Genomic DNA, 23534 nt, shown 5'->3' with positions numbered 1-23534 from the left:
AGTGGAAACTACAATTCCCGGCGGCCCCGGCAGACGGCGGGCCGCAACCCGGGCTGGCAGCTGGCCTCCGCCCTAAGCGCCTGCGCAGTAGCGGAGCCGCACGGCCGCGATGTTCCCGCCAATTCCTGTGGTAGTCCTGACTGTCGAGTTCAGCGCTCAATGGAGACGTTTGACCCCACCGAGCTGCCCGAGCTGCTTAAACTTTATTACCGGAGGCTCTTTCCCTACTCTCAGTACTATCGCTGGCTCAACTACGGCGGAGGTGATGGAGGCGAGGAATGGGGTCGGGAGCGGAGTGTGAGGAGGTTTGAGGCGGGGTGTCCTTAGAATGACAATATGAAGCGCCTTCTGTGCGCCAGGCTTTGTGCGGCGCGCCTTCATTTGCTCTCTGGAGCCCGCCCCACCACTTCCTAGGTGTAAATGGGCTGAAAGAGGATATAATAGCCAGCCTGCGGCCACACGGTAAAAAAAAAAAAAAAAAAAACAGAGCCACCGCTCCTACCTCTGCGTGGTCAAGCTCACATTAGGTGCCCCGTTTACCTGCCGCGGTGCCCAGGGGGTTACTGGGGTGTAGCGTGAAGCTGCAGAGACATAGTTTGCATCAGGAGCGGAAGAGCCTCCTGCAGAAGAGAAATACTTTCTTCCTTGCAGCTGAATTTATTAGTGCGAATCAGGAGGGAGGGGTGGCGTTACATATTTAAAATAGTTATGCATCTGTTTCGTCTTTTGTACCTTTTCCTAGCAAATATGGAATGGTAACTGCTTTCAAATTAGAGACTAGTTCTTGGGGATTTTGTTTTGTTTTTCTTTTACATCTACCATGGTGTTGAGCATAGGGGGCTCATTAAAAACATCTTCTCGGGCCGAGTGCCGCGGCTCACGCCTGTAATCCAGCACTTTGGAAAGCCGAGGAGGACGGATTACCTGAGGTCAGGAGTTCGAGACCAACCTGGCCAACATGGTGAAACCCGGTCTCTACAAAAATTATCTGGGCGTGGTGGCTCGCGTGCCTGTAGTCCTAGCTACAGCCTCCAGAGGCTGAGGTGGTAGGATCCCTTGAACCCGGGAGGCGGAGGTTGCAGTGAGCCTATATCGAGCCCCTGCACTCCAGTCTGGGCGATAGTGCAGGAAGCGAGATACCCTTTCCGAAAAAAAAAAACTTCTCATTGGCTAAAGTTATAATGTCTTGAGCCAAATACAGTAGCAAATTAACTTTAAAATGTACATTTATTTTGCAGTGATAAAGAATTACTTTCAACACCGTGAATTTTCATTCACATTGAAAGATGATATTTATATTCGCTACCAATCCTTCAACAACCAGAGTGATCTGGAAAAGGAGATGCAGAAAATGAATCCATACAAGATTGATATAGGCGCAGTATATTCCCACAGAGTAAGAAATCTTTTTTTGATGTATTTTGTTGTTGTATTTTGTATACCAAGAATGGGTTGATTCCGCTTGCGTTTTGAGATTAAAGTTTTAGAGTTTATTCTAGATGAAAAGCCACTTTTTAATTGTTTGGCAAGTGATTAATCCTTTTTTGTTCTTTGACATTCTACATTACTGATGAAATCATTTGGGAGTGAATTGGTTGCATTCTTACTAGGACAAAAAAATTGAGTAACTGGCTACTAGGAAGAGGAAGTCGACATGATTTAAGAAAGGGAAATAGGCCGGGCGCGGTGGCTCAAGCCTGTAATCCCAGCACTTTGGGAGGCCGAGATGGGCGGATCACAAGGTCAGGAGATGGAGACCATGCTGGCTAACACGGTGAAACCCTGTCTCTACTAAAAAAATACAAAAAATTAGCCGGGCGAGGTGGCGGGCGCCTGTAGTCCCAGCTACTCGGGAGGCTGAGGCAGGAGAATGGCATGAACCCGGGAGGCGGAGCTTGCAGTGAGCTGAGATCCGGCCACTGCACTCCAGCCTGGGCGACAGAGCGAGACTCCGTCTCAAAAAAAAAAAAAAAAAGAAAGGGAAATAATTAGCCAGGTGTGGTGGTACGCGCCTGTAATCCCAGCAACTCAGGAGGCTGAGGCAGGAGAATCGCTTGAACCCGGGAAGCAGAGGTCGCAGTGAGCCGAGATCGCGCCATTGCACTCCAGTCTGGGGGACAGAGCGAGACTTGGCATCAACGAAAAAAAAAAAGAGGGAAATAAAAGAGAATTACATTCTCTCCCACCTTGGAAGTTACTCCCTTTTTTTTTTTTTTTTTTTTCTTTTTTTTCTTTTTTTTTTGATACTGAGCCTCGCTCTGTCACCCAAGCTGAAGTGCAGTGGCACAATCTCTGCTCACTGCAAGCTCCGCCTCCCAGGTTCATGCCATTCTCCTGCCTCAGCCTCCCGAGTAGCTGAGACTACAGGCGCCCGCCACCACACCCGGCCAATTGTTTCTATTTTTTAGTAGAGACTGGGTTTAACCGTGTTAGCCAGGATGGTCTCGATCTCCTGACCTCATGATCCACCCATCTCGGCCTGCCAAAGTACTGGGATTACAGGCGTGAGCCACCACACCCGGCCTCTTTTTTTCTTTTAATTGTTTATTTTTATTGAGGTAAAATATACATATAAAATTATCTTTACCACGTTTAAGTGTACAGTTCAGTCATAATAAATATTTGTATTATTTTTCCTTCATACCCCTGGAGTTATTCTGGATTCCTCTCTTTCTCACACTCCCATACCCATTCTATTAGGAAATCCCTTTGGCTCTACCATAAGTATATCTAAAATCCAGCCACTACTACCAGTGCTACCAACATTATCATCTCATCTGAATTACTGTAAAAACCTCCTAACAGTTTGCCCTTGTAGAATCTAGAGTCCATTCTCAATACGGAACCTAGAGTGATCCTTTTAAAACAACTCAGAATCTGTGATTCCTCTGCTCAAAACATTATCTGGTGGCTGCTCATTTCACTGACTAAAAGTCCTTCTCTCCCCCTTCTTCATTCCTGCCACACTGACCCTTGCTCAAGCTGTTTCCACTGCCTAAAACCCATTTCTATACTTTGTTCATCCCCTCACCTCCTTCAAATCTTTGCTCAAATAGCACCTTCTCAGTGAGGTCTACTACAGCCTGCCACTCCTTCCATCCCCTGCCACTGGTATATTCTAAGTGCCTAGAAGAGTGTCTGGCAAGAGAGAGTACACTATAAATATTTGTTGAGTGAATGAACAAACCAAAATTGCCCTTCTTCCCCTTCTCAAATATACACACTAGTGGGTGGAGGGAATACATACATAGCATAATAGCTTTTATGTGGAGTTTTTCATATGTTATATAACTTGTTTCTTGTATCAATCCTCATTCTTTTTATAAAAGAGGAAACAGGTCCAGAGAACTTGAATAGTTTGCCCAAGCTCATACACAATTTCTAAATGATAGAGCTAGGACTTAAACCCAGGATTTCTGACTCTAAATCCCAGACCTGTCTGTCATCATCAAAGTAAGGGGAGAAGAGGTAATAAAAGGCAGGTGGAAAAAATACTTTGGAGTTGTTTTACTTTCCCTTTATAGGTTGAGAATAAAACTGAAAATGAACTTCTAAGAAGGGTTAGGGTGCCACTCTACTTCCTTCTCCTTAATTACTAAAGGGAGAAAACGTCTCATTTTTTTCTTGGGCCAAGACAGAAACATCTATAGACCTTTATTTACTTTTTGTGTTTTGTTTTGTGATTTTTATCAGTTATGTATGCACGTGGTTTACAAAATCAGGTACTTCTATTCAGCTTTAAAAAAAATCTACCAGGCTGGGCCGGTGGTTCATGCCTGTAACTCCAGCACTTTGAGAGGCTGAGGCAGGCAGATAACTTGAGGTCAGGAGTTCAAGATCAGCCTGGCCAACATAGTGAAACCCCAACTCTACCAAAAAATACAAAACAGCCGGACTTGGTGGCACACACCTATAGTCCCAGCTACTCAGGAGGCTGAGACAGGAGAATTGCTTGAACCCAGTAGGCAGAGGTTGCAGTAGGTCAAGATCACGCCACTGCACTCCATCCTGGGTGACAGAGTGAGACCCTGTCTAAAAAAAATTCTGCTACCCTTCCCCCTCATTTTTGGCTACCCAGAAGCAACCACTTTCTTTTTTTTTTATTTTTTTATTTTTTTTTAATCTTTTTTTTGAGACGGAGTCTAGCTCTCTTGCCCAGGCTGAAGTGCAATGGCTCATCTCCACTCACTGCAATTTCCGCCTCTCAAGCGATTCTCCCACCTCAGCTTCCCGGGTAGCTGGGATTATAGGCGCACACCACCACACTTGTCTAATTTTTGTATTTTTCAGTGGAGATGGGGTTTTGCCATGTTGGCCAGGCTGGTCGCGAATTCCTGACCTCAAGTGACCGACCCGCCTTGGCCTCCCAAAGTGCTGGGATTACAGGCATGAGCTACCGCACCCGGACCCAGAAGTAACCACTTTCTTTTAGCTAAGTCTTTTTTTTTTTTTTTTTTTTTTTTTTTTGAGACAGAGTCTTATTCTGTCGCCTAGGCTGGAGTGCAGTGGCGCGATCTTGGCTCACTGCAACCTCCACCTCCCGGGTTCAAGCAATTCTCCTGCCTCAGCCTCCCGAGTAGCTGGGATTACAGACATGTGCCACCACACCCGGCTAATTTTTTGTATTTTTAGTAGAGATGGGGTTTCACCATGTGAGCCAGGTTAGTCTCGATCTCCGTACCTCGTGACCCGCCCGCCTCGGCCTCCCAAAGTGCTGGGATTACAGGTGTGAGCCACTGCGCCCAGCCCTGATCAGATTATTTAGAGAGGAATCTTCCAGCCTCCTGCCTGAGTTGGTAGTGGAAGAGTACAGAAGTGGGTAGAAAGGGCTGGGTCTTAACATTCCACATATAAATGTCTAATTATTCCCCTAATATCAATTCATAGTATCAGTACAACACACTCTTCAATTGTACTTGTTGTCCAAGTCCAGAGACCTTCTGTTTTATGCTCTCTGGAGAATAATTCAGGTGTCTTCTGCCAGGGAAATGAAAGAGCACTCACCTAGCTCTGCAAGCTAAGTGTACCAATCTGGGGAGCTAACTTTCTTAACTAGGCTTTGAACCAATCCTCCTTTTTTTTTTCCTTCAGTCAAGGGTGGCCTTGAAAAATCTTCCTGTTTTTCATCTCAGCTTCACCACTAAACGTACTTACTCATTCCAGCAATACCTGGTATCACCTATCCCTGAGCCTTTTGGGAGTTCTGAGGTATAAATTGGGTTGTGCCTCTTGTCTTTCCTTACCAACAGGCTAAGATTTAGTTCTTATGAATCTCCTCAGTTGTCACTCCCTTTTGACTTACAGTTATAAAAACTTATGGTGGCATTACCCTCTCGGGTTCTTTTTTTTTTGAGACAGAGTCTCACTGTAGTCACCCAGGCTGGAGTGCAGTGGCGTGATCTTGGCCCACAGCAACTTCCGCCTCCTAGGTTCAAATGATTCTCCTGCCTCAGCCTCCCAAATAGCTGGGACTACAGGCGTATGCCACCATACCTGGCTAATTTTTATATCTTTGGTAGGGAGACAAAGTTTCACCATATTGGCCAGGCTGGTTTCGAACTCCTGACCTCAAGTGATCTGCCCGCCTCAGCCTCCCAAAGTGCTGGGATTACAGGCATGAGCCACCACGCCCAGCCTCTCATAGCCTCTTTATAATAAAGTCTCAATTCAAACTAATTGGGGAGATCTTTTTGAATTACTGAAAATTTTTAAATACTTGTATGTATAGTACATACAAGTAAAGGTTCTTAAAACACCTTGCAATAGGCCATTATCTGTATACGTTCCCTTGTGAGAAATCTAAAAACAGCTTTATTATTATCCTTATTGGATAAAAATTGGATAATTTATTATTATCCAACAAACATTTATGATGGATATGTATTCATTAAACCCTGCTTTAAGTTGGAGAAAGTTAAGGTTCTCATCAATTGTGTATGTGTGAGATCCAAAATAATGAACTTTCACTGCCATAAAGTTGGCATTATACGGTCTCTTTGTTTCTCTTTGGTATCTTTTTCCATATGTGTAGAAAATAAGCAGATTTAGCAATGTGGCAGCTCTTATAGAAACTGATCAATATTTTGTATTTGTAGCCCAATCAACACAATACGGTGAAGCTGGGAGCTTTCCAGGCTCAGGAAAAAGAACTGGTATTTGACATTGACATGACAGACTATGACGATGTGAGGAGATGTTGTAGGTGAGCACTGTGTCTTGCTATTAGGGTGGGTGATACCACTGACAATGAGTAATGATGACTCTGCTCTAGTTCTGCAGACATATGTCCTAAGTGCTGGACCCTCATGACAATGGCCATACGCATCATTGACAGAGCATTGAAGGGCAAGTATCAGCAGTTTCTGAATGGGGTCAAGTGTGAGAACTGGTTTTCCTCTGACTACTATTATTCTCTGTATTATGTGATCAAATCTCATTAATTTCTTTTTTTTTTGAGACGGAGTCTCACTTTGTCAGCCAGACGAAGTGAGATTTCGACTCACTGCAACCTCCGCCCCTTGGGTTCAAGTGATTCTCCTGTCTCAGCCCCCTGAGTAGCTGGGACTACAGGTGTGTGCCACCACGCCCAGCTAATTTTTGTATTTTTAGTAGAGGTGGCATTTCACCATGTTGGTCAGGCTGGTCTCGAACTCCTGACCTCGTGATCCGCCTGCCTTGGCCTCCCAAAGTGCTGGGATTACAGGTGTGAGCCACCACGCCCAGCCTAATAAAATAATTTTTTAAAAAAGAAAGAAATTCCTAGCAGAGAGACTAGGATGGGTAAAGAGATGAAGCAAGAACATGGGGAGCACAGGAAACAACAAGTAATTTAATATATATTAATTAAGGAGTTTATAGATTTGTTTTAAAACCTATTATTTCTCTCCTCCTCAGAGGACTTTGGGTTTAAGCATCGTCTCTGGGTATATTCTGGAAGGAGAGGTGTTCATTGTTGGGTCTGCGATGAATCAGTTAGAAAATTGTCTTCTGCAGTACGTTCTGGGATAGTTGAGTATTTGAGCCTTGTAAAGGTAAGGTCCTCTTAATTCTAATTTGCATTGCTTTAGTTTCTAGATGTTACCAAGCCTGATATGTTTACTATCAACAAAAATGAGACTATCTTTTTTTTTCTTTTTTTTTTTTTTTTTTGAGATGGAGTCTCACTCTCTTGCCCAAGCTGGACTGTAATGTCACAATCTTGGCTCACTGCCAGCTCCATCTCCTGGGTCCAAGCAATTCTCCCACCTCAGCCTCCAGAGTAGCTGGGACACTACAGGCACCCGCCACCATGCCCAGCTAAATTTTGTATTTTTAGTAAAGACTGGGTTTCACCATGTTGGCCAGGCTGGTCTAGAACTTCTGGCCTCTGGTGATTCACCCACCTCAGCCTCCCAAAGTGCTGGGATTACAGGCATGAGCCACCGTGCTGACTTGAAACTATCTTTAATGGCATTCACATTGCATTAAAGATGATCTTACCAACAGATCATTTAAAGTCATAGTAGCTACGTGTATTAAGATATTTCATTTTATTTTGCTATAAAAATCTTCCTTTGGTGGCATATATAAAATAATAGATAAGGCCGGACACAGTGGCTCATGCCTGTAATCCCAGCACTTTGGGAGGCCAAGGCGGGCGGATCATCTGAGGTCGGGAGTTCGAGACCAGGCTGACCAACATGGAGAAACCCCGACTCTACTAAAAATACAAAATTAGCCAGGCGTGGTTGTACATGCCTATAATCCCAGCTACTAGGAGGCTGAGGCAGGAGAATCGCTTGAACCTGGGAGGCAGAGGTTGTGGTGAGCCAAGATTGCACCATTGCACTCCAGCCTAGGCAACAAGAGCAAAACTCCATCTTAAAAAATAATAATAATAATAATAGATAAAATAGATTTATCGTATATAAAATAATAGAACATGTTAAAGTTTGGTTTTGATTTTGTTTTGTTGTTGTTGTTGTTGTTGTTGTTGTTTTTGAGACACAGTCTCACCCTGTCACCCAGGCTGGAGTACAGTGACGTGACCACAGCTTACTGCAGTCTTGACCTCCTGGTCTCAAGTGATCCTTCTACCTCAGCCCCCTGAATAGCTGGGACTAAAGGATGCGCCACCATGCCCAGCTAATTTTTAAATTTTTTGCAAAAACAAGATCTCACTATATTGTCCAGGGTGTTCTTGAACTCCTAAATTCAAACTATCCTCCCACCTCTGCCTCCCAAAATGCTGAGATTATGGGTGTGAGCCACCGCATCCAGCCTACGAAATTCTTTTTTTTTTTTTTGAGACAGTCTCACTCTGTCGCCCAGGCTGGAGTGCAGTGGCGCGATCTCTGCTCACTGCAACCTCCGTGTCCCGGGTTCAAGCAATTCTTCTGTCTCAGCCTCCCAAGTAGCTGGGATTACAGGCACTTGTCACCATGCCTGGCTAATTTTTATATTTAACCAGGCGTGGTGTCAAGTGGAAACAGGGTTTCATCATATTGGTCAGGCTGGTCTGGACCTCCTGACCTCAGGTGATCCACCCACCTCAGCCTCCCAAAGTGCTGGGATTACAGGTGTGAGCCACTGCGCCCACCATCTTATATGCTGTCCATCATTGACTAAAATGTCATTATGCTGAACATGACTGTATTTATATTGTGTACATGAAGTTCTTTTTTAATGATTTATTTTTCAGGGTGGTCAAGATGTTAAAAAGAAAGTTCACCTAAGTGAAAAAATTCACCCTTTTATCAGGTCTGTTGGAAAAGTCTCCATACACTTTAAGGTGTCTCATTTATTGGCATGTGCCTTTAGAGTTAACTTGCTATCAATTTTCACTGCTGGGTAGCGTTTTATAATAATAATAGCTATGGTTAATTGAGTGCCTATTTTATGCTGCAGTATTCCTAATAGGTGCTTTACAGATGTTCTCATTGTTCTTCACAAAAACCCCACAAGAGACTTGATGGTATCTCCATTTATAGATAAGGAAAGTGAGTTTTAGAGAGATTTTATAATAAGCTTGGCATCACACAACAAGTTAGTTGTTTTTTTTGTTTTTTTTTTTTTTTGAGACAGAGTCTTGCTCTGTGGCCCGGGCTGGAGTGCAGTGGCCGGATCTCAGCTCACTGCAAGCTCTGCCTCCCGGGTTTACGCCATTCTCCTGCCTCAGCCTCCCGAGTAGCTGGGACTGCAGGCGCCCGCCACCTCGCCCGGTTAGTTTTTTTTGTATTTTTTAGTAGAGACGGGGTTTCACCGTGTTAGCCAGGATGGTCTCGATCTCCTGCCCTCGTGATCCGCCCATCTCGGCCTCCCAAAGTGCTGGGATTACAGGCTTGAGCCACCACGCCCAGCCTAACAAGTCAGTTGTTAAATTTAGGATTCATGCCCTGGTCTGCCTGACTCCAAAGCCCATGCTTTTTCCAGTGAATTCACTACTTCTCTAGGATAGTGGAAAAAACCTTATATTAGGAGTAAAAATTCCTATTCTGCCATGTACTATGATCTTGATAAAATATTGCTGCCTCCATTTCCTTATCTCTATGATGGGAAGAACAACATCCACTCTACCTGTCTCGCAGTTGTATCAATGATTAAGTGAAAGAGTTAAATGTGATGCATATTTGTGAACTGCAAACATTATATGATTGTTGAGATATTAATACAAGCAATTCACAGTGGAAAGTGTAGGCTGCATCCCACATTCTACTATTGATGTATTATGGTGTCCTGGGTTGGTTACTTTCTACCCTTATTGCATATATTAACCTTCTAAGTTGTGAGGTTTAAAAAGTAAACATTTCTTGTATACATATTCTGTGCCAGGTTCTATGCCAGGTTATTTTCCCTTAAAGTGTCTCATTTAATTATAATCCTGCAAAGTTTGGTATTCCCATTTTACCTAATTAAGTTCTAAAAATGTCATGAAAATAAGCAGTAGTCTTCCCTACAATGGCAGCAATACCTATGTGGCATATGTGTTACTAATAGTGTTGGGACTCCGTTGTTATTGTTGTTCCTACAGAAAATCTATTAACATAATAAAAAAATACTTTGAAGAATATGCCTTGGTTAATCAAGATATTCTCAAAAATAAAGAAAGCTGGGATAAGATTTTAGCCCTTGTTCCTGAAAATATCCTTTCCCGTGATCATTTCTGTGAGCTAGTTGTTTTGATCTGTGATATTATAAATGTTAGATATGTCTGCTTGTAAGTTCTCATATACTTATGAGTTTAATCTTTTTTATACAAAATATCTCTTGTATTTCTGGATTTTAGTATTATTGGAACACAATAAAAAATGGGGCCATGTTGCAAATCAGTTTTCTCATTTTGGAAGTTGGTCCTAGAATTAATGGCTAAAGAATGGTGAATTGGCCGGGCGCGGTGGCTCAAGCCTGTAATCCCAGCACTTTGGGAGGCCGAGACGGGCGGATCACGAGTTCAGGAGATCGAGACCATCCTGGCTAACACGGTGAAACCCCGTCTCTACTAAAATACAAAAAAAATTAGCCGGGCGAGGTGGCGGGCGCCTGTACTCCCAGCTACTCGGGAGGCTGAGGCAGGAGAATGGCGTGAACCCGGGAGGCGGGGCTTGCAGTGAGCTGAGATCCAGCCACTGCACTCCAGCCTGGGCAACAGAGCCAGACTCCGTCTCAAAAAAAAAAAAAAAAAAAAGAATGGTGAATCACGTAGTCAAAACACATGCAGACCAGGGAAAACTTTACACCATACCTTATAGTTATTTTGGCATTCTTTTTGTTATATCATCACTGTATTTTTACCGTGGAAGATTTCAGTGATACAACTGGTGTTGGTTTGTTTTTGGGTTTTTTGTTTGTTTGTTTGTTTGTTGAGACAGAGTCTCACTCTGTTGCCCAGGCTGGAATGTGCAGTGGTGAGATCTTGGCTTACTGCAACCTCTGCCTCCCAGGTTCAAACGATTCTCCTGCCTCAGCCTCCCAAGTAACTGGGACTACAGGCGTGCGCCACCATGCCCAGCTAATTTTTGTATTTTTAGTAGAGACAGGGTCTCACCATGTCGGCCAGGCTGGTCTCAAACTCCTGACCTCAAATGATCCACCCACCTTGGCCTCCCAAAGTGTTGGGAATACAGGCATGAGCCACTGTGCCCAGCCGAATACAGCTATTGAGTTTAACATTTGTGGGGTGGGTGGGTTGTTTGTTGAGATGGAGTCTCACTCTGTCACCCAGGCTGTAGTGCAGTGGCACAATCTCCGCTCACTGCAACCTTCACCTTGCGGGTTTAAGCAATTTTCCTGCCTCAGCCTCCAGAGTAGGTACGATTACAGATGTGAGCCATCATGCCCTGCTGATTTTTCTATTTTTAGTAGAGATGGGGTTTCACCATGTTCACCAGGCTGGTCTCAAACTCCTGACCTCACGTGATCCACCCACCTCAGCCTCCCAAAGTGCTGGGATTACAGGCTTGAGCCACCATGCCCGGCCAACATTTACATTTTAAGGAACATTAATAACTGCTTTCTAAGTATTTATAAGATACCCTTGTGGTTGGCCGGGCGCGGTGGCTCAAGCCTGTAATCCCAGCACTTTGGGAGGCCAAGACGGGCGGATCACGAGGTCAGGAGATCGAGACCATCCTGGCTAATACGGTGAAACCCCGTCTCTACTAAAAATACAAAAAACTAGCCGGGCGAGGTGGCGGGCGCCTGTGGTCCCAGATACTCGGGAGGCTGAGGCAGGAGAATGGCGGGAACCCGGGAGGCGGAGCTTGCAGTGAGCTGAGGTCCGGCCACTGCACTCCAGCCCGGGCGACAGAGCGAGACTCCGTCTCAAAAAAAAAAAAAAAAAAGATACCCTTGTGGTAATACATACTTAAAACTAAGTTATTCATTGATGTCCCCTAAATGAGTCTGTTCCTTAATGACCCATCACTAATTCATGATGAACTTCAACAAGGCTTCCAAAAGTCTCACAATTCACTTCAGCGTTGGGAGCACTTGAAGAAAGTAGCCAGCAGATGTCAGGTATGTTCCACTGAAATCTGTATTACAGATATAATAATGCAATTCTTAATTAAATTGATTGTTTTGCCTAGTCAGTTAAAGATGGTTGAAGATCTTTTTTTTTTTTGAGAGGGAGTGTCACTCTGTCGCCCAGGCTAGAGTGCAGTGGCCGGATCTCAGCTCACTGCAAGCTCTGCCTCCACCCGCCACCTCACCCGGCTAGTTTTTTGTATTTTTTAGTAGAGACGGGGTTTCACCGTGTTAGCCAGGATGGTCTCGATCTCCTGACCTCATGATCCACCCGTCTCGGCCTCCCAAAGTGCTGGGATTACAGGTTTGAGCCACTGCGCCTGGCCTGAAGATCATTTTTTTAACTTTCTTTAAAGAAATCCTCAACAGTTCCTGCTGATCCTCATGTTGGCCTTCTATCTGCTTTTAGAATAACATCAAAAATGACAAATATGGACCCTGGCTGGAGTGGGAGATTATGCTCCAGTACTGTTTTCCACGGCTGGATATCAATGTCAGCAAAGGAATCAATCATCTACTGAAGAGCCCTTTTAGTGTTCATCCTAAAACAGGTACTACACAAGGGAACTAAGGGAAACTAAAAGAAAAATGAGTTACTATTTGCTTTAGTAAGCATGGCATTAGGTCTGAATATATATAATGTCTATGATTTAAAGGTAGAAGAATTGCTCTGTCACCTAATACCTAAATTAGTTTTTTATATTGTCAGTTAAGTAGCTACCAGATTAGTTTCTACTATGTAACTGTTTTTCAGTTGGGTTTCTGAGGCTCCATATTAGATTTGGAGAGGACCGTCAAAATCTTAGGACAACAACTCTCATTGTACAGATGAGAAAACGGTGGTCCAAGATGTAACTTATCCAAGGACATAAAAAATAAATTGCGTGTGGCCATATGTGGTGGCTTGCTCCTGTAATCCCAGCACTTGAGGAGGGCAAGGTGGGCAAATCACTTGTGCCCCAGAGTCTGACACCAGTATAGACAACATGTCTAAACCCCCTTTCTACAAAAAATACACAAAGTAGCTAGACATGGTGGTGCATGCCTGTAGTTCCAGCTACTCAAGAGGCTAAGGCAGGAGGATCACTTGAGCCTGGAAAGTTAAGGCTGCAGTGAGCTGTGATGGTGCCACTGCATTCCAGTCTGGGCGACAGAGTGAGACCTTGTCTCACAAAAAAAAGAAAAAAAGAAAGAAATGCAATGAACTCTACTCCCTAGCACTGACAAAAACAAAAAATTTTTTTTTCGAGACAGAATCTCACTCTGTCACCCAGGCTGGAGTACACTGATGCAGTCTCGGCTCACTGAAGGCTCAATCACCCAAACTCAAGCAATCCTTCTGCCTCACCCTCCTGAGTAGCTGGTACTACAGGCACATGCTACCACAGCCAGCTAATATTTTGTAGACAGGGTTTTGCCATATTGCCCAGGATGGTCTTGAACTCTTGAGGTCAAGCAATTCACCTGCCCCAGTCTCCCAAAGTGCTGAGATTACAGACATGAGCCACTGCACCCAGCCTCATGTCATTTTTGAGATATGTTAAATTCTGTATGGTATCCTAGGAGGGGTTAAAAGAGTAGAATAATTTCTATTTTATTTCCAGAATGCTTTTTAAAGGTATCTGACATGTGGGCATCTGTATTGATCTCAATTAAAAAAAACTAAGCTAATGTAAATATAATATTTCCATCTATTTTGTTCTATTTTCAGGACTTATTAAATCTGAGATTGTCCTGAACTTAAATATGGAATATTTAAATATACTTTATTTCTAAATATAGAAATAAAAGTAGGGATAAGAGCAACTGGGAAATAGCTCTTATTGAAACAGTCTTCACATTTGCTTTTTGGTGTTTTTGGTTTTTTTTTTTTTCGAGACAGAGTCTCGCTCTGTCACCCAGGCTGGAATGCAGTGGCGTGATCTTGGCTCACTGCAACCACCGCCTCCCAGGTTGAAGCAATTCTCTGCCTCTCCCTCCCAAGTAGCTGGGATTATAGGCACCCGCCATCACGCCTGGCTAATTTTTGTATTTTTAGTAGAGACGGGGTTTCACCATCTTGGCCAGGCTGGTCCTGACCTCCTGACCTCGTGATCCACCCTCCTCGGCCTCCCAAAGTGCTGGGATTACAGGTGTGAGCCGCTGCACCTGGCCAGTTGTTTTCTAAAGAGAAGTAAAAGGCATGCTGGACATGGTGGTTCACACCTGTAATCCTAGCAACTCAGGAGGCTGAGGCAAGAGGATTATTTGAGGCCAGAAGTTCAAGGCCAGCCTGGGCAACACAGTGAGACCCCAACTCAACAAAAATTGAAAAACTGGCCAGGCCAGGTGCAGTAGCTCACATCTATAATTCCAGCACTTTGGGAGACAACTGAGGTGGGAGGATCACTTGAGCCCAGGACTTCAAGCCTGCAGTGAGCTATGACCATGCTACTATACTCCAGCATAGGTGACAAAGTGAGACCTTAACTCTAAAAAAAAGTAAGGGCACAGCTAATGTGAAAGTACTTTAATTTATATTTCTAAATACGGTTCTTAACAGATAAGTTTAACCCTTTGTCTAAGCCTTAGATAAAAAATTTTAGGCTGGGCACAGTGGCTCACGCCTGTAATCCCAGCACTTTGGGAGGCCAAAGCGAGTGGATCACCTGAGGTCGGGAGTTCGAGACCAGCCTGACCAACATGGAGAAACCTCGTCTCTACTAAAAATACAAAAAATTAGCTGGGCCTGGTGGCACATGCCTATAATCCCAGCTACTAGGGAAGCTGAGGCAGAAGAATTGCTTGAACCTGGGAGGTGGAGGTTGTGGTGAGCCGAGATCTTGCCATTGCACTCCAGCCTGGGCAACAAGAGTGAAACTCTGCCTCAAAAAAAAAAAAAAAAAAAAAAAAAAAAAAAAAAAATTTGACGAAAAATAACTTATAGGAGAGCCTATAATGATTTATAGTCCACAATCATCAGTTTATAACTTTTGCTTCTTACAGGTCGCATATCTGTGCCTATTGATTTGCAGAAAGTGGACCAGTTTGATCCATTTACTGTTCCAACCATAAGGTATGTTTCAAATCATTGATCACTCCTTGTTTGTAATTGTTGTTCTGAATTTTAAATAAATTGGATTAGCCTCCTTCTTAGAGAATTAGTTGCATGGGAATGGTATATTTGGTTAGGGAAACCAAATAAGGTTCAAAGGTTAGATGATGATGCCCTAATAGAACAATACAAGCTTTTCACCTGCTGTTACATAAGAAAAAGATTTTAAGGTCAAATAAATTTAGGAAATTCTGACTTAAACAGATTAAAAGTATCTTTTACTACAGTATTTCACAGTCTTTCATATGATAATATGCATGAAAAACTCCAAGAAGAGATCATGCTGTTTAGAATATCCCAAATTTAAGTTGACCACATAATTTTTTTACAGTAAATTTTATGGGATTCACATGCTATTATACACTGGATAATGCTGACCAGAAACCAACATTAAACTTCTCTTGTTCGTGGCCAGGCACGGTGGCTCATGCCTATAATCCCAACACTTTGGGAGGGCAGGGTGGGCGGATCACAAGGTCAAGAGATCGAGACCATCCTGGCCAACATTGTAAAACCCCATCTCTACTAAAAATACAAAAATTATCTGGGCTTGGTGGCACATGCCTGTAGTCCCAGCTACTCGGGAGGCTGAGGCAGGAGAATCGCTTGAACCTGGGAGGCAGAGGTTGCAGTGAGCCAAGATTGCACCACTGCAGTCCAGCCTGGCAACAGAGCGAGATTCCATCTCAAAAAAAAAAAAAAAAAATTATCTTGTTCTGTTACTTGCAGCTTCATCTGCCGTGAATTGGATGCCATTTCCATTAATGAAGAGGAAAAAGAGGAGAATGAAGCTGAATCTGATGTCAAACATAGAACCAGAGGTAAGATAATATATTGAAGCTTCACTTTAATACAGGGTTTTTATATAGATATCCATCTGTCACTCCAATAATTAATTCTCTGATTCAGCCAGAATGGATCAGCATTTGTCCTGGAACTGCATACAATGTTTGTGTCCTTTCTTCAGCAGTTACCCAAGTGGTGTTACTGAATCCAGTCTGATTCAACACATATTTCCTAAACAACTTCTAAATGCTAGGATCTATACTGTAAGATTAAACTATCAATAAGTATGAATAATCAGTCTCTGAGATTCACCACCTATTTATTTAACAACTATTATATATGCAGTACTTTTGCTCTTTGTTTCTGATGCATATAGGTGGGTTTTATGGTAAACATGTCTAAACTGTTTACCGAGTTGTATATTCAAGAATTTGAAGAAGCTGGCTGGGCGCAGTGGTTCATGCCTATAATCCCAGCATTTTGGGAGGCCGAGGCAGGCGGATCACTTGAGCTCAGGAGTTCAAGACCAGCCTGGCAACATGGTGAAACCCCGTCTCTGCTAAATATACAAAAATTAACCAGGTGTAGTGGAAGGCGCCTGTAATCCCAGCTAGCCAGGAAGTTGAGGCAGAAGAATCGGTTGAACCCAGGAGGCAGAGGTTGCAGTGAGCCAAGATTGTGCCACTGCACTCCATCCTGGGCAACAGAGGGAGACTGTCTCAAAAAAAAAAAGACAAGAATTTGAAGAAGCTAAGGAATTTCTATATCTTCTTGCTAATGGAAGGCAAATCTAACACCTAAGAGATACTGCAGGCCAGGCACGGTGGCTCACACCTGTAATCCCAGCACTTTGGGAGGCCCAGGTGGGCAGATCACCTGAGGTCATGAGTTCAAGACCAGCCTGACCAACATGGAGAAACCCCGTCTATCCAAAAAATACAAAATTAGCCAGGTGTGGTGGCACATGCCTATAATCCCAGCTGCTTGGAAGGCAGAGGCAGGAGAATTGCTTGAACCCGGGAGGTGGAGGTTGTGGTGAGCCAAGATCGCGCCATTGCATTCCAGCCTGGGCAACAAGAGTGAAACTCCGTCTCAAAAAAAAAAAAAAGAGAGAGAGAGAGATGCTGCATAGCAGCACTTCCCAACCTTTTTGGCATCAGGGACTGGTTTTGTGGAAGACAATTTTTGCACGGACTTCAAAGAGATGGGGAGGAGTTGGGGATGGTTCCAGGATGAAACTTTTTTACCTCAAATCATCAGGCATTAGATTCTGATAAGGAGTGCACAACCTAGATCCCTCACATGCGCAGTTCACAATAGGGTTCATGCTCCTATGAGAATTTAGTGCTTCTGCTGATCTAACATAAGGCAGAGCTCAGAGAGTAATGCTTGCTAACCATTCACCTCACATCTGTAATCCCAGCACTTTGGGAGGCTGAGGCAAGAGGATGACTTGAGCCCAGGGGTTTGAGACCACCCTGGGCAACACAGAGAGACCCTGTCTCCAAAAAAAAATTAGCTAGACATGCTGGCATACACCTGTGGTCTCAGCTACTCAAGAGGCTGTTCGAGCCAGGAGGTTAAGGCTGCAGTAAGCCTTGATCACACCACTGTACTCCAGCCTGGGTGTCAGAGAGAGACCTTGTCTCAAAATAAAAATTATATGGCCGGGCACGGTGGCTCACGCCTGTAATCCCAGCACTCTGGGAAGTCAAGGTGGGTGGATCACCTGAGGTCAGGAGTTCGAGACCAGCCTGGCCAACATGGTTAAACCCCATCTCTACTAAAAATACAAAAATTAGCCAGGCATGGTGGCGCATACCTGTAATCCCAGCTATTCAGGAGGCTGAGGCACAAGAATCACTTGAGCCCAGGAGGCAGAGGTTGCAGTGAGCTGAGGTCACGCCACTGCACTCCATCCTGGGCAACAGAGTGAGACTTCGTCTCAAAAAAAAAAAGTATAATTTCTTTCTTACTCTTTTTAAAGAACTATTATGAGGATTCTTAATTCCATGCAAACATAGGATACTACTAAAATCCAAATTTTACGTGAAACTCCTTTCTTAGTCATATTTTCCCGTTGGGTATCATAGGTTATGTAATTAAATGGATGAATAAAATTGTACATTCTTCCTTTTTTTTTTTTAGAGAAAGAGTCTTACTCTGTCACCCAGGCTGGAGTGCAGTGGTGCAATCTTGGCTCATTGCAACCTCTGCCTCCTGAGTTCAAGCGATTCTCCTGCCTCAGCCTCCCAAGTAGGTGGAGTTACAGGTGCCTGCCACCACGTCCAGCTAATTTTTGTATTTTTAGTAGAGATGGGGTTTCTCCATGTTGGTCAGGCTGGTCTCGAACTCACGACCTCAGGTAATCCACCTGCCTCGGCCTCCCTAAGTTTTGGGATTACAGGCATGAGCCACTGCACCCTGCCTATATTCAAATTTTTGTTATGTACATTTTTTAAACTATTTTATAAATCAAAGAATACTTAATGCAGGCCAGGCATAGTGGCTCATGCCTGTAATCCCAGCACTTTGGGAGGCTGAGGCGGGTGGGTCACCTGAGGTCAGGAGTTCCAAGACCAGCCTGGCCACATGGTGAAACCCTGTCTTTACTAAAAATACAAAAATTAGCCGGGCGTGATGGTGGGCACCTATAATCCCAGCTACTCGGGAGGCTGAGGCAGAAGAATCGCTTGAACCTGGGAGGTAGAGGTTGCAATGAGCCGCAATTGCCCCACTGCACTCCAGCCTGGGAGACAGAGCAAGACTCCATCTCAAAAAAAAACAAACAAAGCATACTCAATGTAAAAACTTCTGAATCTCCAAAAGGCATGACCCGAGCCTGAGCAACACAGTGAGACCTTGTCTCTACTAAAAATAAAAAATTAGCCAGCTGTGGTGGCACCCCCTGTGGTCCCAGCCACTTGGGAGGCTGAGGTGGAGGATCATTTAAGGCATGGGCCGGGTGCAATGGCTAACACCTGTGATCCCAGCACTTTGGGAGGCCGAAGCGGGTAAATCACGAGGTCAGGAGTTCGCAACCAGCCTGACCAACATGGTGAAACCCCGTCTCTACTAAAAATACAAAAGATTAGCTTGGCGTGGTGGCGGGCACCTGTAATCCCAATAAGCTGGGAGGCTGAGGTAGGAGAATCACTTGAACCCGGGAGGCGGAAGTTGCAGTAAGCCAAGATCGTGCCACTGCACTCCAGCCTGGGCAACAGAGTCAGACTCTATCTCCAAAAAAAAAAAATATATACATATATATATCTCTCTCTCTCACTAAAAGACTTTTATGAAAGAGAGTGTCATATATCTCAATTTTTATTACATGCAAAAATAATATTTTAGTTGGGCATGGTGGCATGTGTCTGTAATCTCAGCACTTTCAGAGGCTAAGGCTGGGAGATCACTTGAGCTCAGGAGTTCGAGACCAGCCCGGGCAACAGAGTGAGACCTCGTCTCTACAGATACAAAAAACAAAAACAAAAAGGCCGGGCGTGGTGGCTCAACCCTGTAATCCCAGCACTTTGGGAGGCCGAGACAGGCAGATCACGAGGTCAGGAGATCGAGACCATCCTGGCTAACACGGTGAAACCCTGTCTCTACTAAAAATACGAAAAACTAGCCGGGCGAGGTGGCGGGCGTCTGTAGTCCCAGCTACTCGGGAGGCTGAGGCAGGAGAATGGCGTAAACCTGGGAGGCGGAGCTTGCAGTGAGCTGAGATCCGGCCACTGCACTCCAGCCTGGGCGACAGAGCGAGACCCCCTCTCAAAAAAAAAAAAAAAAAAATTAGTTGGGCATGGTGGTACATGCCTGTAGTTACAGCTACTCAGGAAGCAGAGATGGGAGGATCCCTTGAACCCAGGAGGTCGAGGCTGCCGTGGGCCAAGACGGCATCCCTGAACTTCACCCTGTGTGACAGAGTGAAATCTTATCTCAATAATAATAATTTCAACTTTTTTAATGTGACTAATATAGTATTCAAAAGTATATATGTGGCCGGGCGTGGTGGGTGCTCACGCCTGTAATCCCAGCACTTTGGGAGGCCAAGGCAGGTGGACCACAAGGTCAAGAGATCAAGACCATCCTGGCTAACATGGTGAAACCCCATCTCTACTAAAAATACAAAAAAAAAAAATTAGCCGGGTGTGGTGGTGGGCGCCTGTAGTCCAGCTACTCGGGAGGCTGAGGCAGAACGGCAGGAACCCGGGAGGCGGAGCTTGCAGTGAGCCGAGGTCGCGCCACAGCACTCCAGCCTGGTGACAGAGCAAGGCTCCATCTCAAAAAAAAAAGTATATATGTTTCTCTCATATTTCCATTGGGCAGCACTATTCTAGAGAATTCTTATAAGAAACTTAGTTGTGCCAAGCGCGGTGGCTCACACCTGTAATCCCAGCACTTTGGGAGGCTGAGGCGGGCAGATCACAAGGTCAGGAGATCGAGACCACGGTGAAACCCCATCTCTACTAAAAATACAAAAAATTAGCCAGGCGCGGTAGCGGGCGCCTGTAGTCCCAGCTACTCAGGAGGCTGAGGCAGGAGAATGGCATGAACTGGGGAGACGGAGCTTGCAGTGAGCCGAGATCGCACCACTGCACTTCAACCTGGGGGACAGAGTGAGACTCCATCTCCAAAAAAAAAAAAAAAAAAAGAAAAGAAACTTAGTTGCATTTTCATGTTATTGCTGCCACTATGCTAATTATAATGTACATTCTTCATAATTTAGATTATAAGAAGACCAGTCTAGCACCTTATGTAAAAGTTTTTGAACATTTTCTTGAAAACCTGGATAAATCTCGAAAAGGAGAACTTCTTAAGAAGAGTGGTAAGACTCTATACCTTTCCCTTCTATCTAGTTAGATCTTAGTATTAGTAGAAAAGGGCAATTTTTGAGTTCTAGTATTTCTTTGCCCTCCTCCCAAAATTTACTGATTTATCTTACTATCCTTAATGTTTTGGAAATTGAGGTTCCTTAATTCAATTTAACACATAGTTATTAAACACATTCTAAGTATCAGGTCTACAAGGGAGACAAAGATGAATTAATATCATGCCCCCTTGCCCTTAAGAAGTACTAACTTGGCTGGGCACGGTGGCTCACGCCTGTAATCCCAGCACTTTGGGAGACCAAGGCAGTTGGATCACTTGAGGTCAGGAGTTTGAGACCAGCCTGGCCAACATGATGAAACCCTTTTCTACTAAAAATACAAAAAATTAGCTGGGCGTGGGGGTAGCCACCTGTAATCCCAGCTATTCAGGAGGTGGAGACATGAGAATCGCTTGAACCAGGGAGGCGGAGATTGCAATGAGCTGAAATCGCACCATTGCACTCCAGCATGGGCAACAGAGCGAGACTGCATCTCAAAAAAAAAAAGAAGTACTAACTTAGTACAAAACAAAAATGTACAAAATGCTAAGAAAGAGATTTTATCTGACGGACTCTGAGATTTCATATGAAAATAGTGGTATCTGAACTCCTTTCAGTGAGCTGCTGTAAGAATTCTAATCCCTAGCCGGGTGCAGTGGCTCACACCTGTAATCCCAGCACTTTGGGATGCTGAGGCAGGTGGATCGCCTGAGGTCAGGAGTTCAAAACCAGCCTGGCCAACATAGTAAAACCCCATCTCTACTAAAAATACAAAAAATTAGCTGGGTGTGGTGGCGGGCACCTATAATCCCAGCTACTAGGGAAGCTGAGGCAGGAGAATCGCTTGAACCCAGGAGGTGGAGGTTGCAGTGAGCGGAGATCATGCCATTGCACTCCAGCCTGGGCAACAAGAGCAAAACTCTGTCTCAAAAAAAAAAAAAAAAAATCCCTAGGCCGGACATGGCAGCTCACACCTATAATCCCAGCATTTTGGGAGACCGAAGCGGGCAGATCACTTGAGGTCAGGAATTCAAGACCAGCCTGGCCAACATGGTGAAACCCCGTCTCTACTAAAAATACAAAAATTAGCCAGGCGCGTTATTGCGTGCCTGTAATCCCAGCTACTTGGGAGGCTGAGGCAGGAGAATCGCTTGAAGCCGGGAGGTGGAGGTTGCAGTGAACCAAGATCACACTATTGTACTCCAGCCTGGGTGACAGAGCAAGACTCCATCCCAAAAAAAAAAAAAAGATCTAATCCCTAATGCCAATATACTGTACCATCAGGTATGAGAAGGATTTCCACAAGCAGAAATTTGATGAGATAAGGGTATGGAGGTGGAAAAAGGCCAAGGGTTGTTCATTCTTGAAGGAACAGCAAGAGCAAAGGAAAGCATCCAGTCACTCTGGAAGCCATCAAGTAGTACAGCTAATCTAGTAAACGGTGTGTCCAGGAGTGATGGGCTATAAATCCAAAGAAGCAAGCTGAATGGCCTTGAATTCCAAGCTTAGGTGTTTGGGCTTCGTTTTGGGCTTAATAGGAAGCTTTTAAAGGTTCTGAGGAAGGGAATGCCATGATTTGTAGTTTTTATCCAGACAGATAAATCTGGGCAAGGCAGGGACTAGAATAGAGCCCAAGAGGCCAACTGAGCTATTGCCACTAAAACATTAGCACTGAAGATCTCCAAAAGGTGCAAATACTGGAACCATCCTTGAGACTTGCTAATGATTTAGAAGTGAAGAGATGAAAGATGGAAGGGAAAATGTTATAGAAGCCAGGGAAAAGAAAAGTGCAAGATTATCAAGTGTCAGGTACAGTAGGAAACTAATAAAATCTTGCTGCATGTAATAGCTGGAAGGAAACGCAAAGAGGATAGCAGTGCCAAATGAAGAGTACTCTGAATGGGAGACATCTGAGTATATGTATAAACCAATAGGAAAAAAACCAGCAGATTGAATATTATTCAAGAGGATACTCTAGAAAACTGTGGCAATGTTATAGCAATACAAATTATCTTGCCACTTCATTTTTTATTTCAGTATGTGATAGTTTAAGCAGTAGTGCCTAAGATAATGCTCTACTCAGTAGACACTTACATGTGTAATTATTGAATGAACGACTCTAAGCTTGGAAAGCCCGGTTGAAACTGCCATTGCAACTGGCCGTATTAAGTCCTTTGTATCCACACTATTCCGTATTAGCTCAGCCTATAATGTGGACTTCAGCAAATGTGTAAGCAAATCTTTGTGCACGATGTGAGTTAAATAGAAGCATTAGGCAAAAAAGAATGTAAAAATAAATGGGCTTTGTTTTGTTTTCCTTTGCTGTTCTTCCATATATTATCTATTCTATTTTAGATTTACAAAAAGATTTCTGAAGACAGAGCTCCTCAAACCAATGTGGATATCTTCTGCCTTCAACAACAGATCAAATACTTCAAAAGCCATTTAATAAATACAGCAGAACTATGTATGTGTCTTAAACCTCAAAGTACATTTTCCTTTACTTGAGAAATAATTTATGTTGAAAAGATTTCCTGGCCGGGCGCAGTGGCTCACACCTGTAATCCCAGCACTTTGGGAGGCTGAGGCAGGCGGATCACCTGAGGTCAGTAGTTCAAGACTAGCCTGGCCAACATGGCGAAACCCCCATCTCTACAAAAACTACAAAAATTAGTCGGGTGTGGTGGTGCATACAGTAATCCTAGCTACTCGGGAGGCCGAGGCAGGAGAATTGCTTGAACCCAGGAGGGAGAGGTTGCAGTGAGCCGAGATCGCAGCCAA

At 44.2% G+C, this 23534-nt stretch overlaps 1 protein-coding gene across 1 annotated transcript; it reads left to right on the top strand.

Annotated features, from left to right (window-relative positions):
- Nucleotides 1-84: 84 nt before the first annotated feature.
- Nucleotides 85-23234, top strand: PRIM1 (DNA primase subunit 1). Its single transcript, XM_015152038.3, has 13 exons — nucleotides 85-262; nucleotides 1239-1396; nucleotides 6096-6202; nucleotides 6272-6345; nucleotides 6895-7031; nucleotides 8681-8739; nucleotides 10010-10119; nucleotides 11903-11994; nucleotides 12413-12554; nucleotides 14989-15058; nucleotides 15827-15918; nucleotides 20613-20711; nucleotides 23109-23234. Exons 1-13 carry the CDS (start codon nucleotides 160-162, stop codon nucleotides 23126-23128), a joined length of 1263 nt encoding a protein of 420 aa, XP_015007524.1. The 5' UTR covers nucleotides 85-159; the 3' UTR covers nucleotides 23129-23234.
- The last annotated feature ends 300 nt before the right edge of the window (nucleotides 23235-23534 follow it).

The sequence above is a fragment of the Macaca mulatta genome, chromosome 11, assembly GCF_049350105.2.
Source record: "Macaca mulatta isolate MMU2019108-1 chromosome 11, T2T-MMU8v2.0, whole genome shotgun sequence".
Taxonomy (NCBI): domain Eukaryota; kingdom Metazoa; phylum Chordata; class Mammalia; order Primates; family Cercopithecidae; genus Macaca; species Macaca mulatta.
The sequence above is the reverse complement of the archived record's forward strand: the minus strand, read 5'-3'. Positions and strand labels throughout refer to the sequence as shown.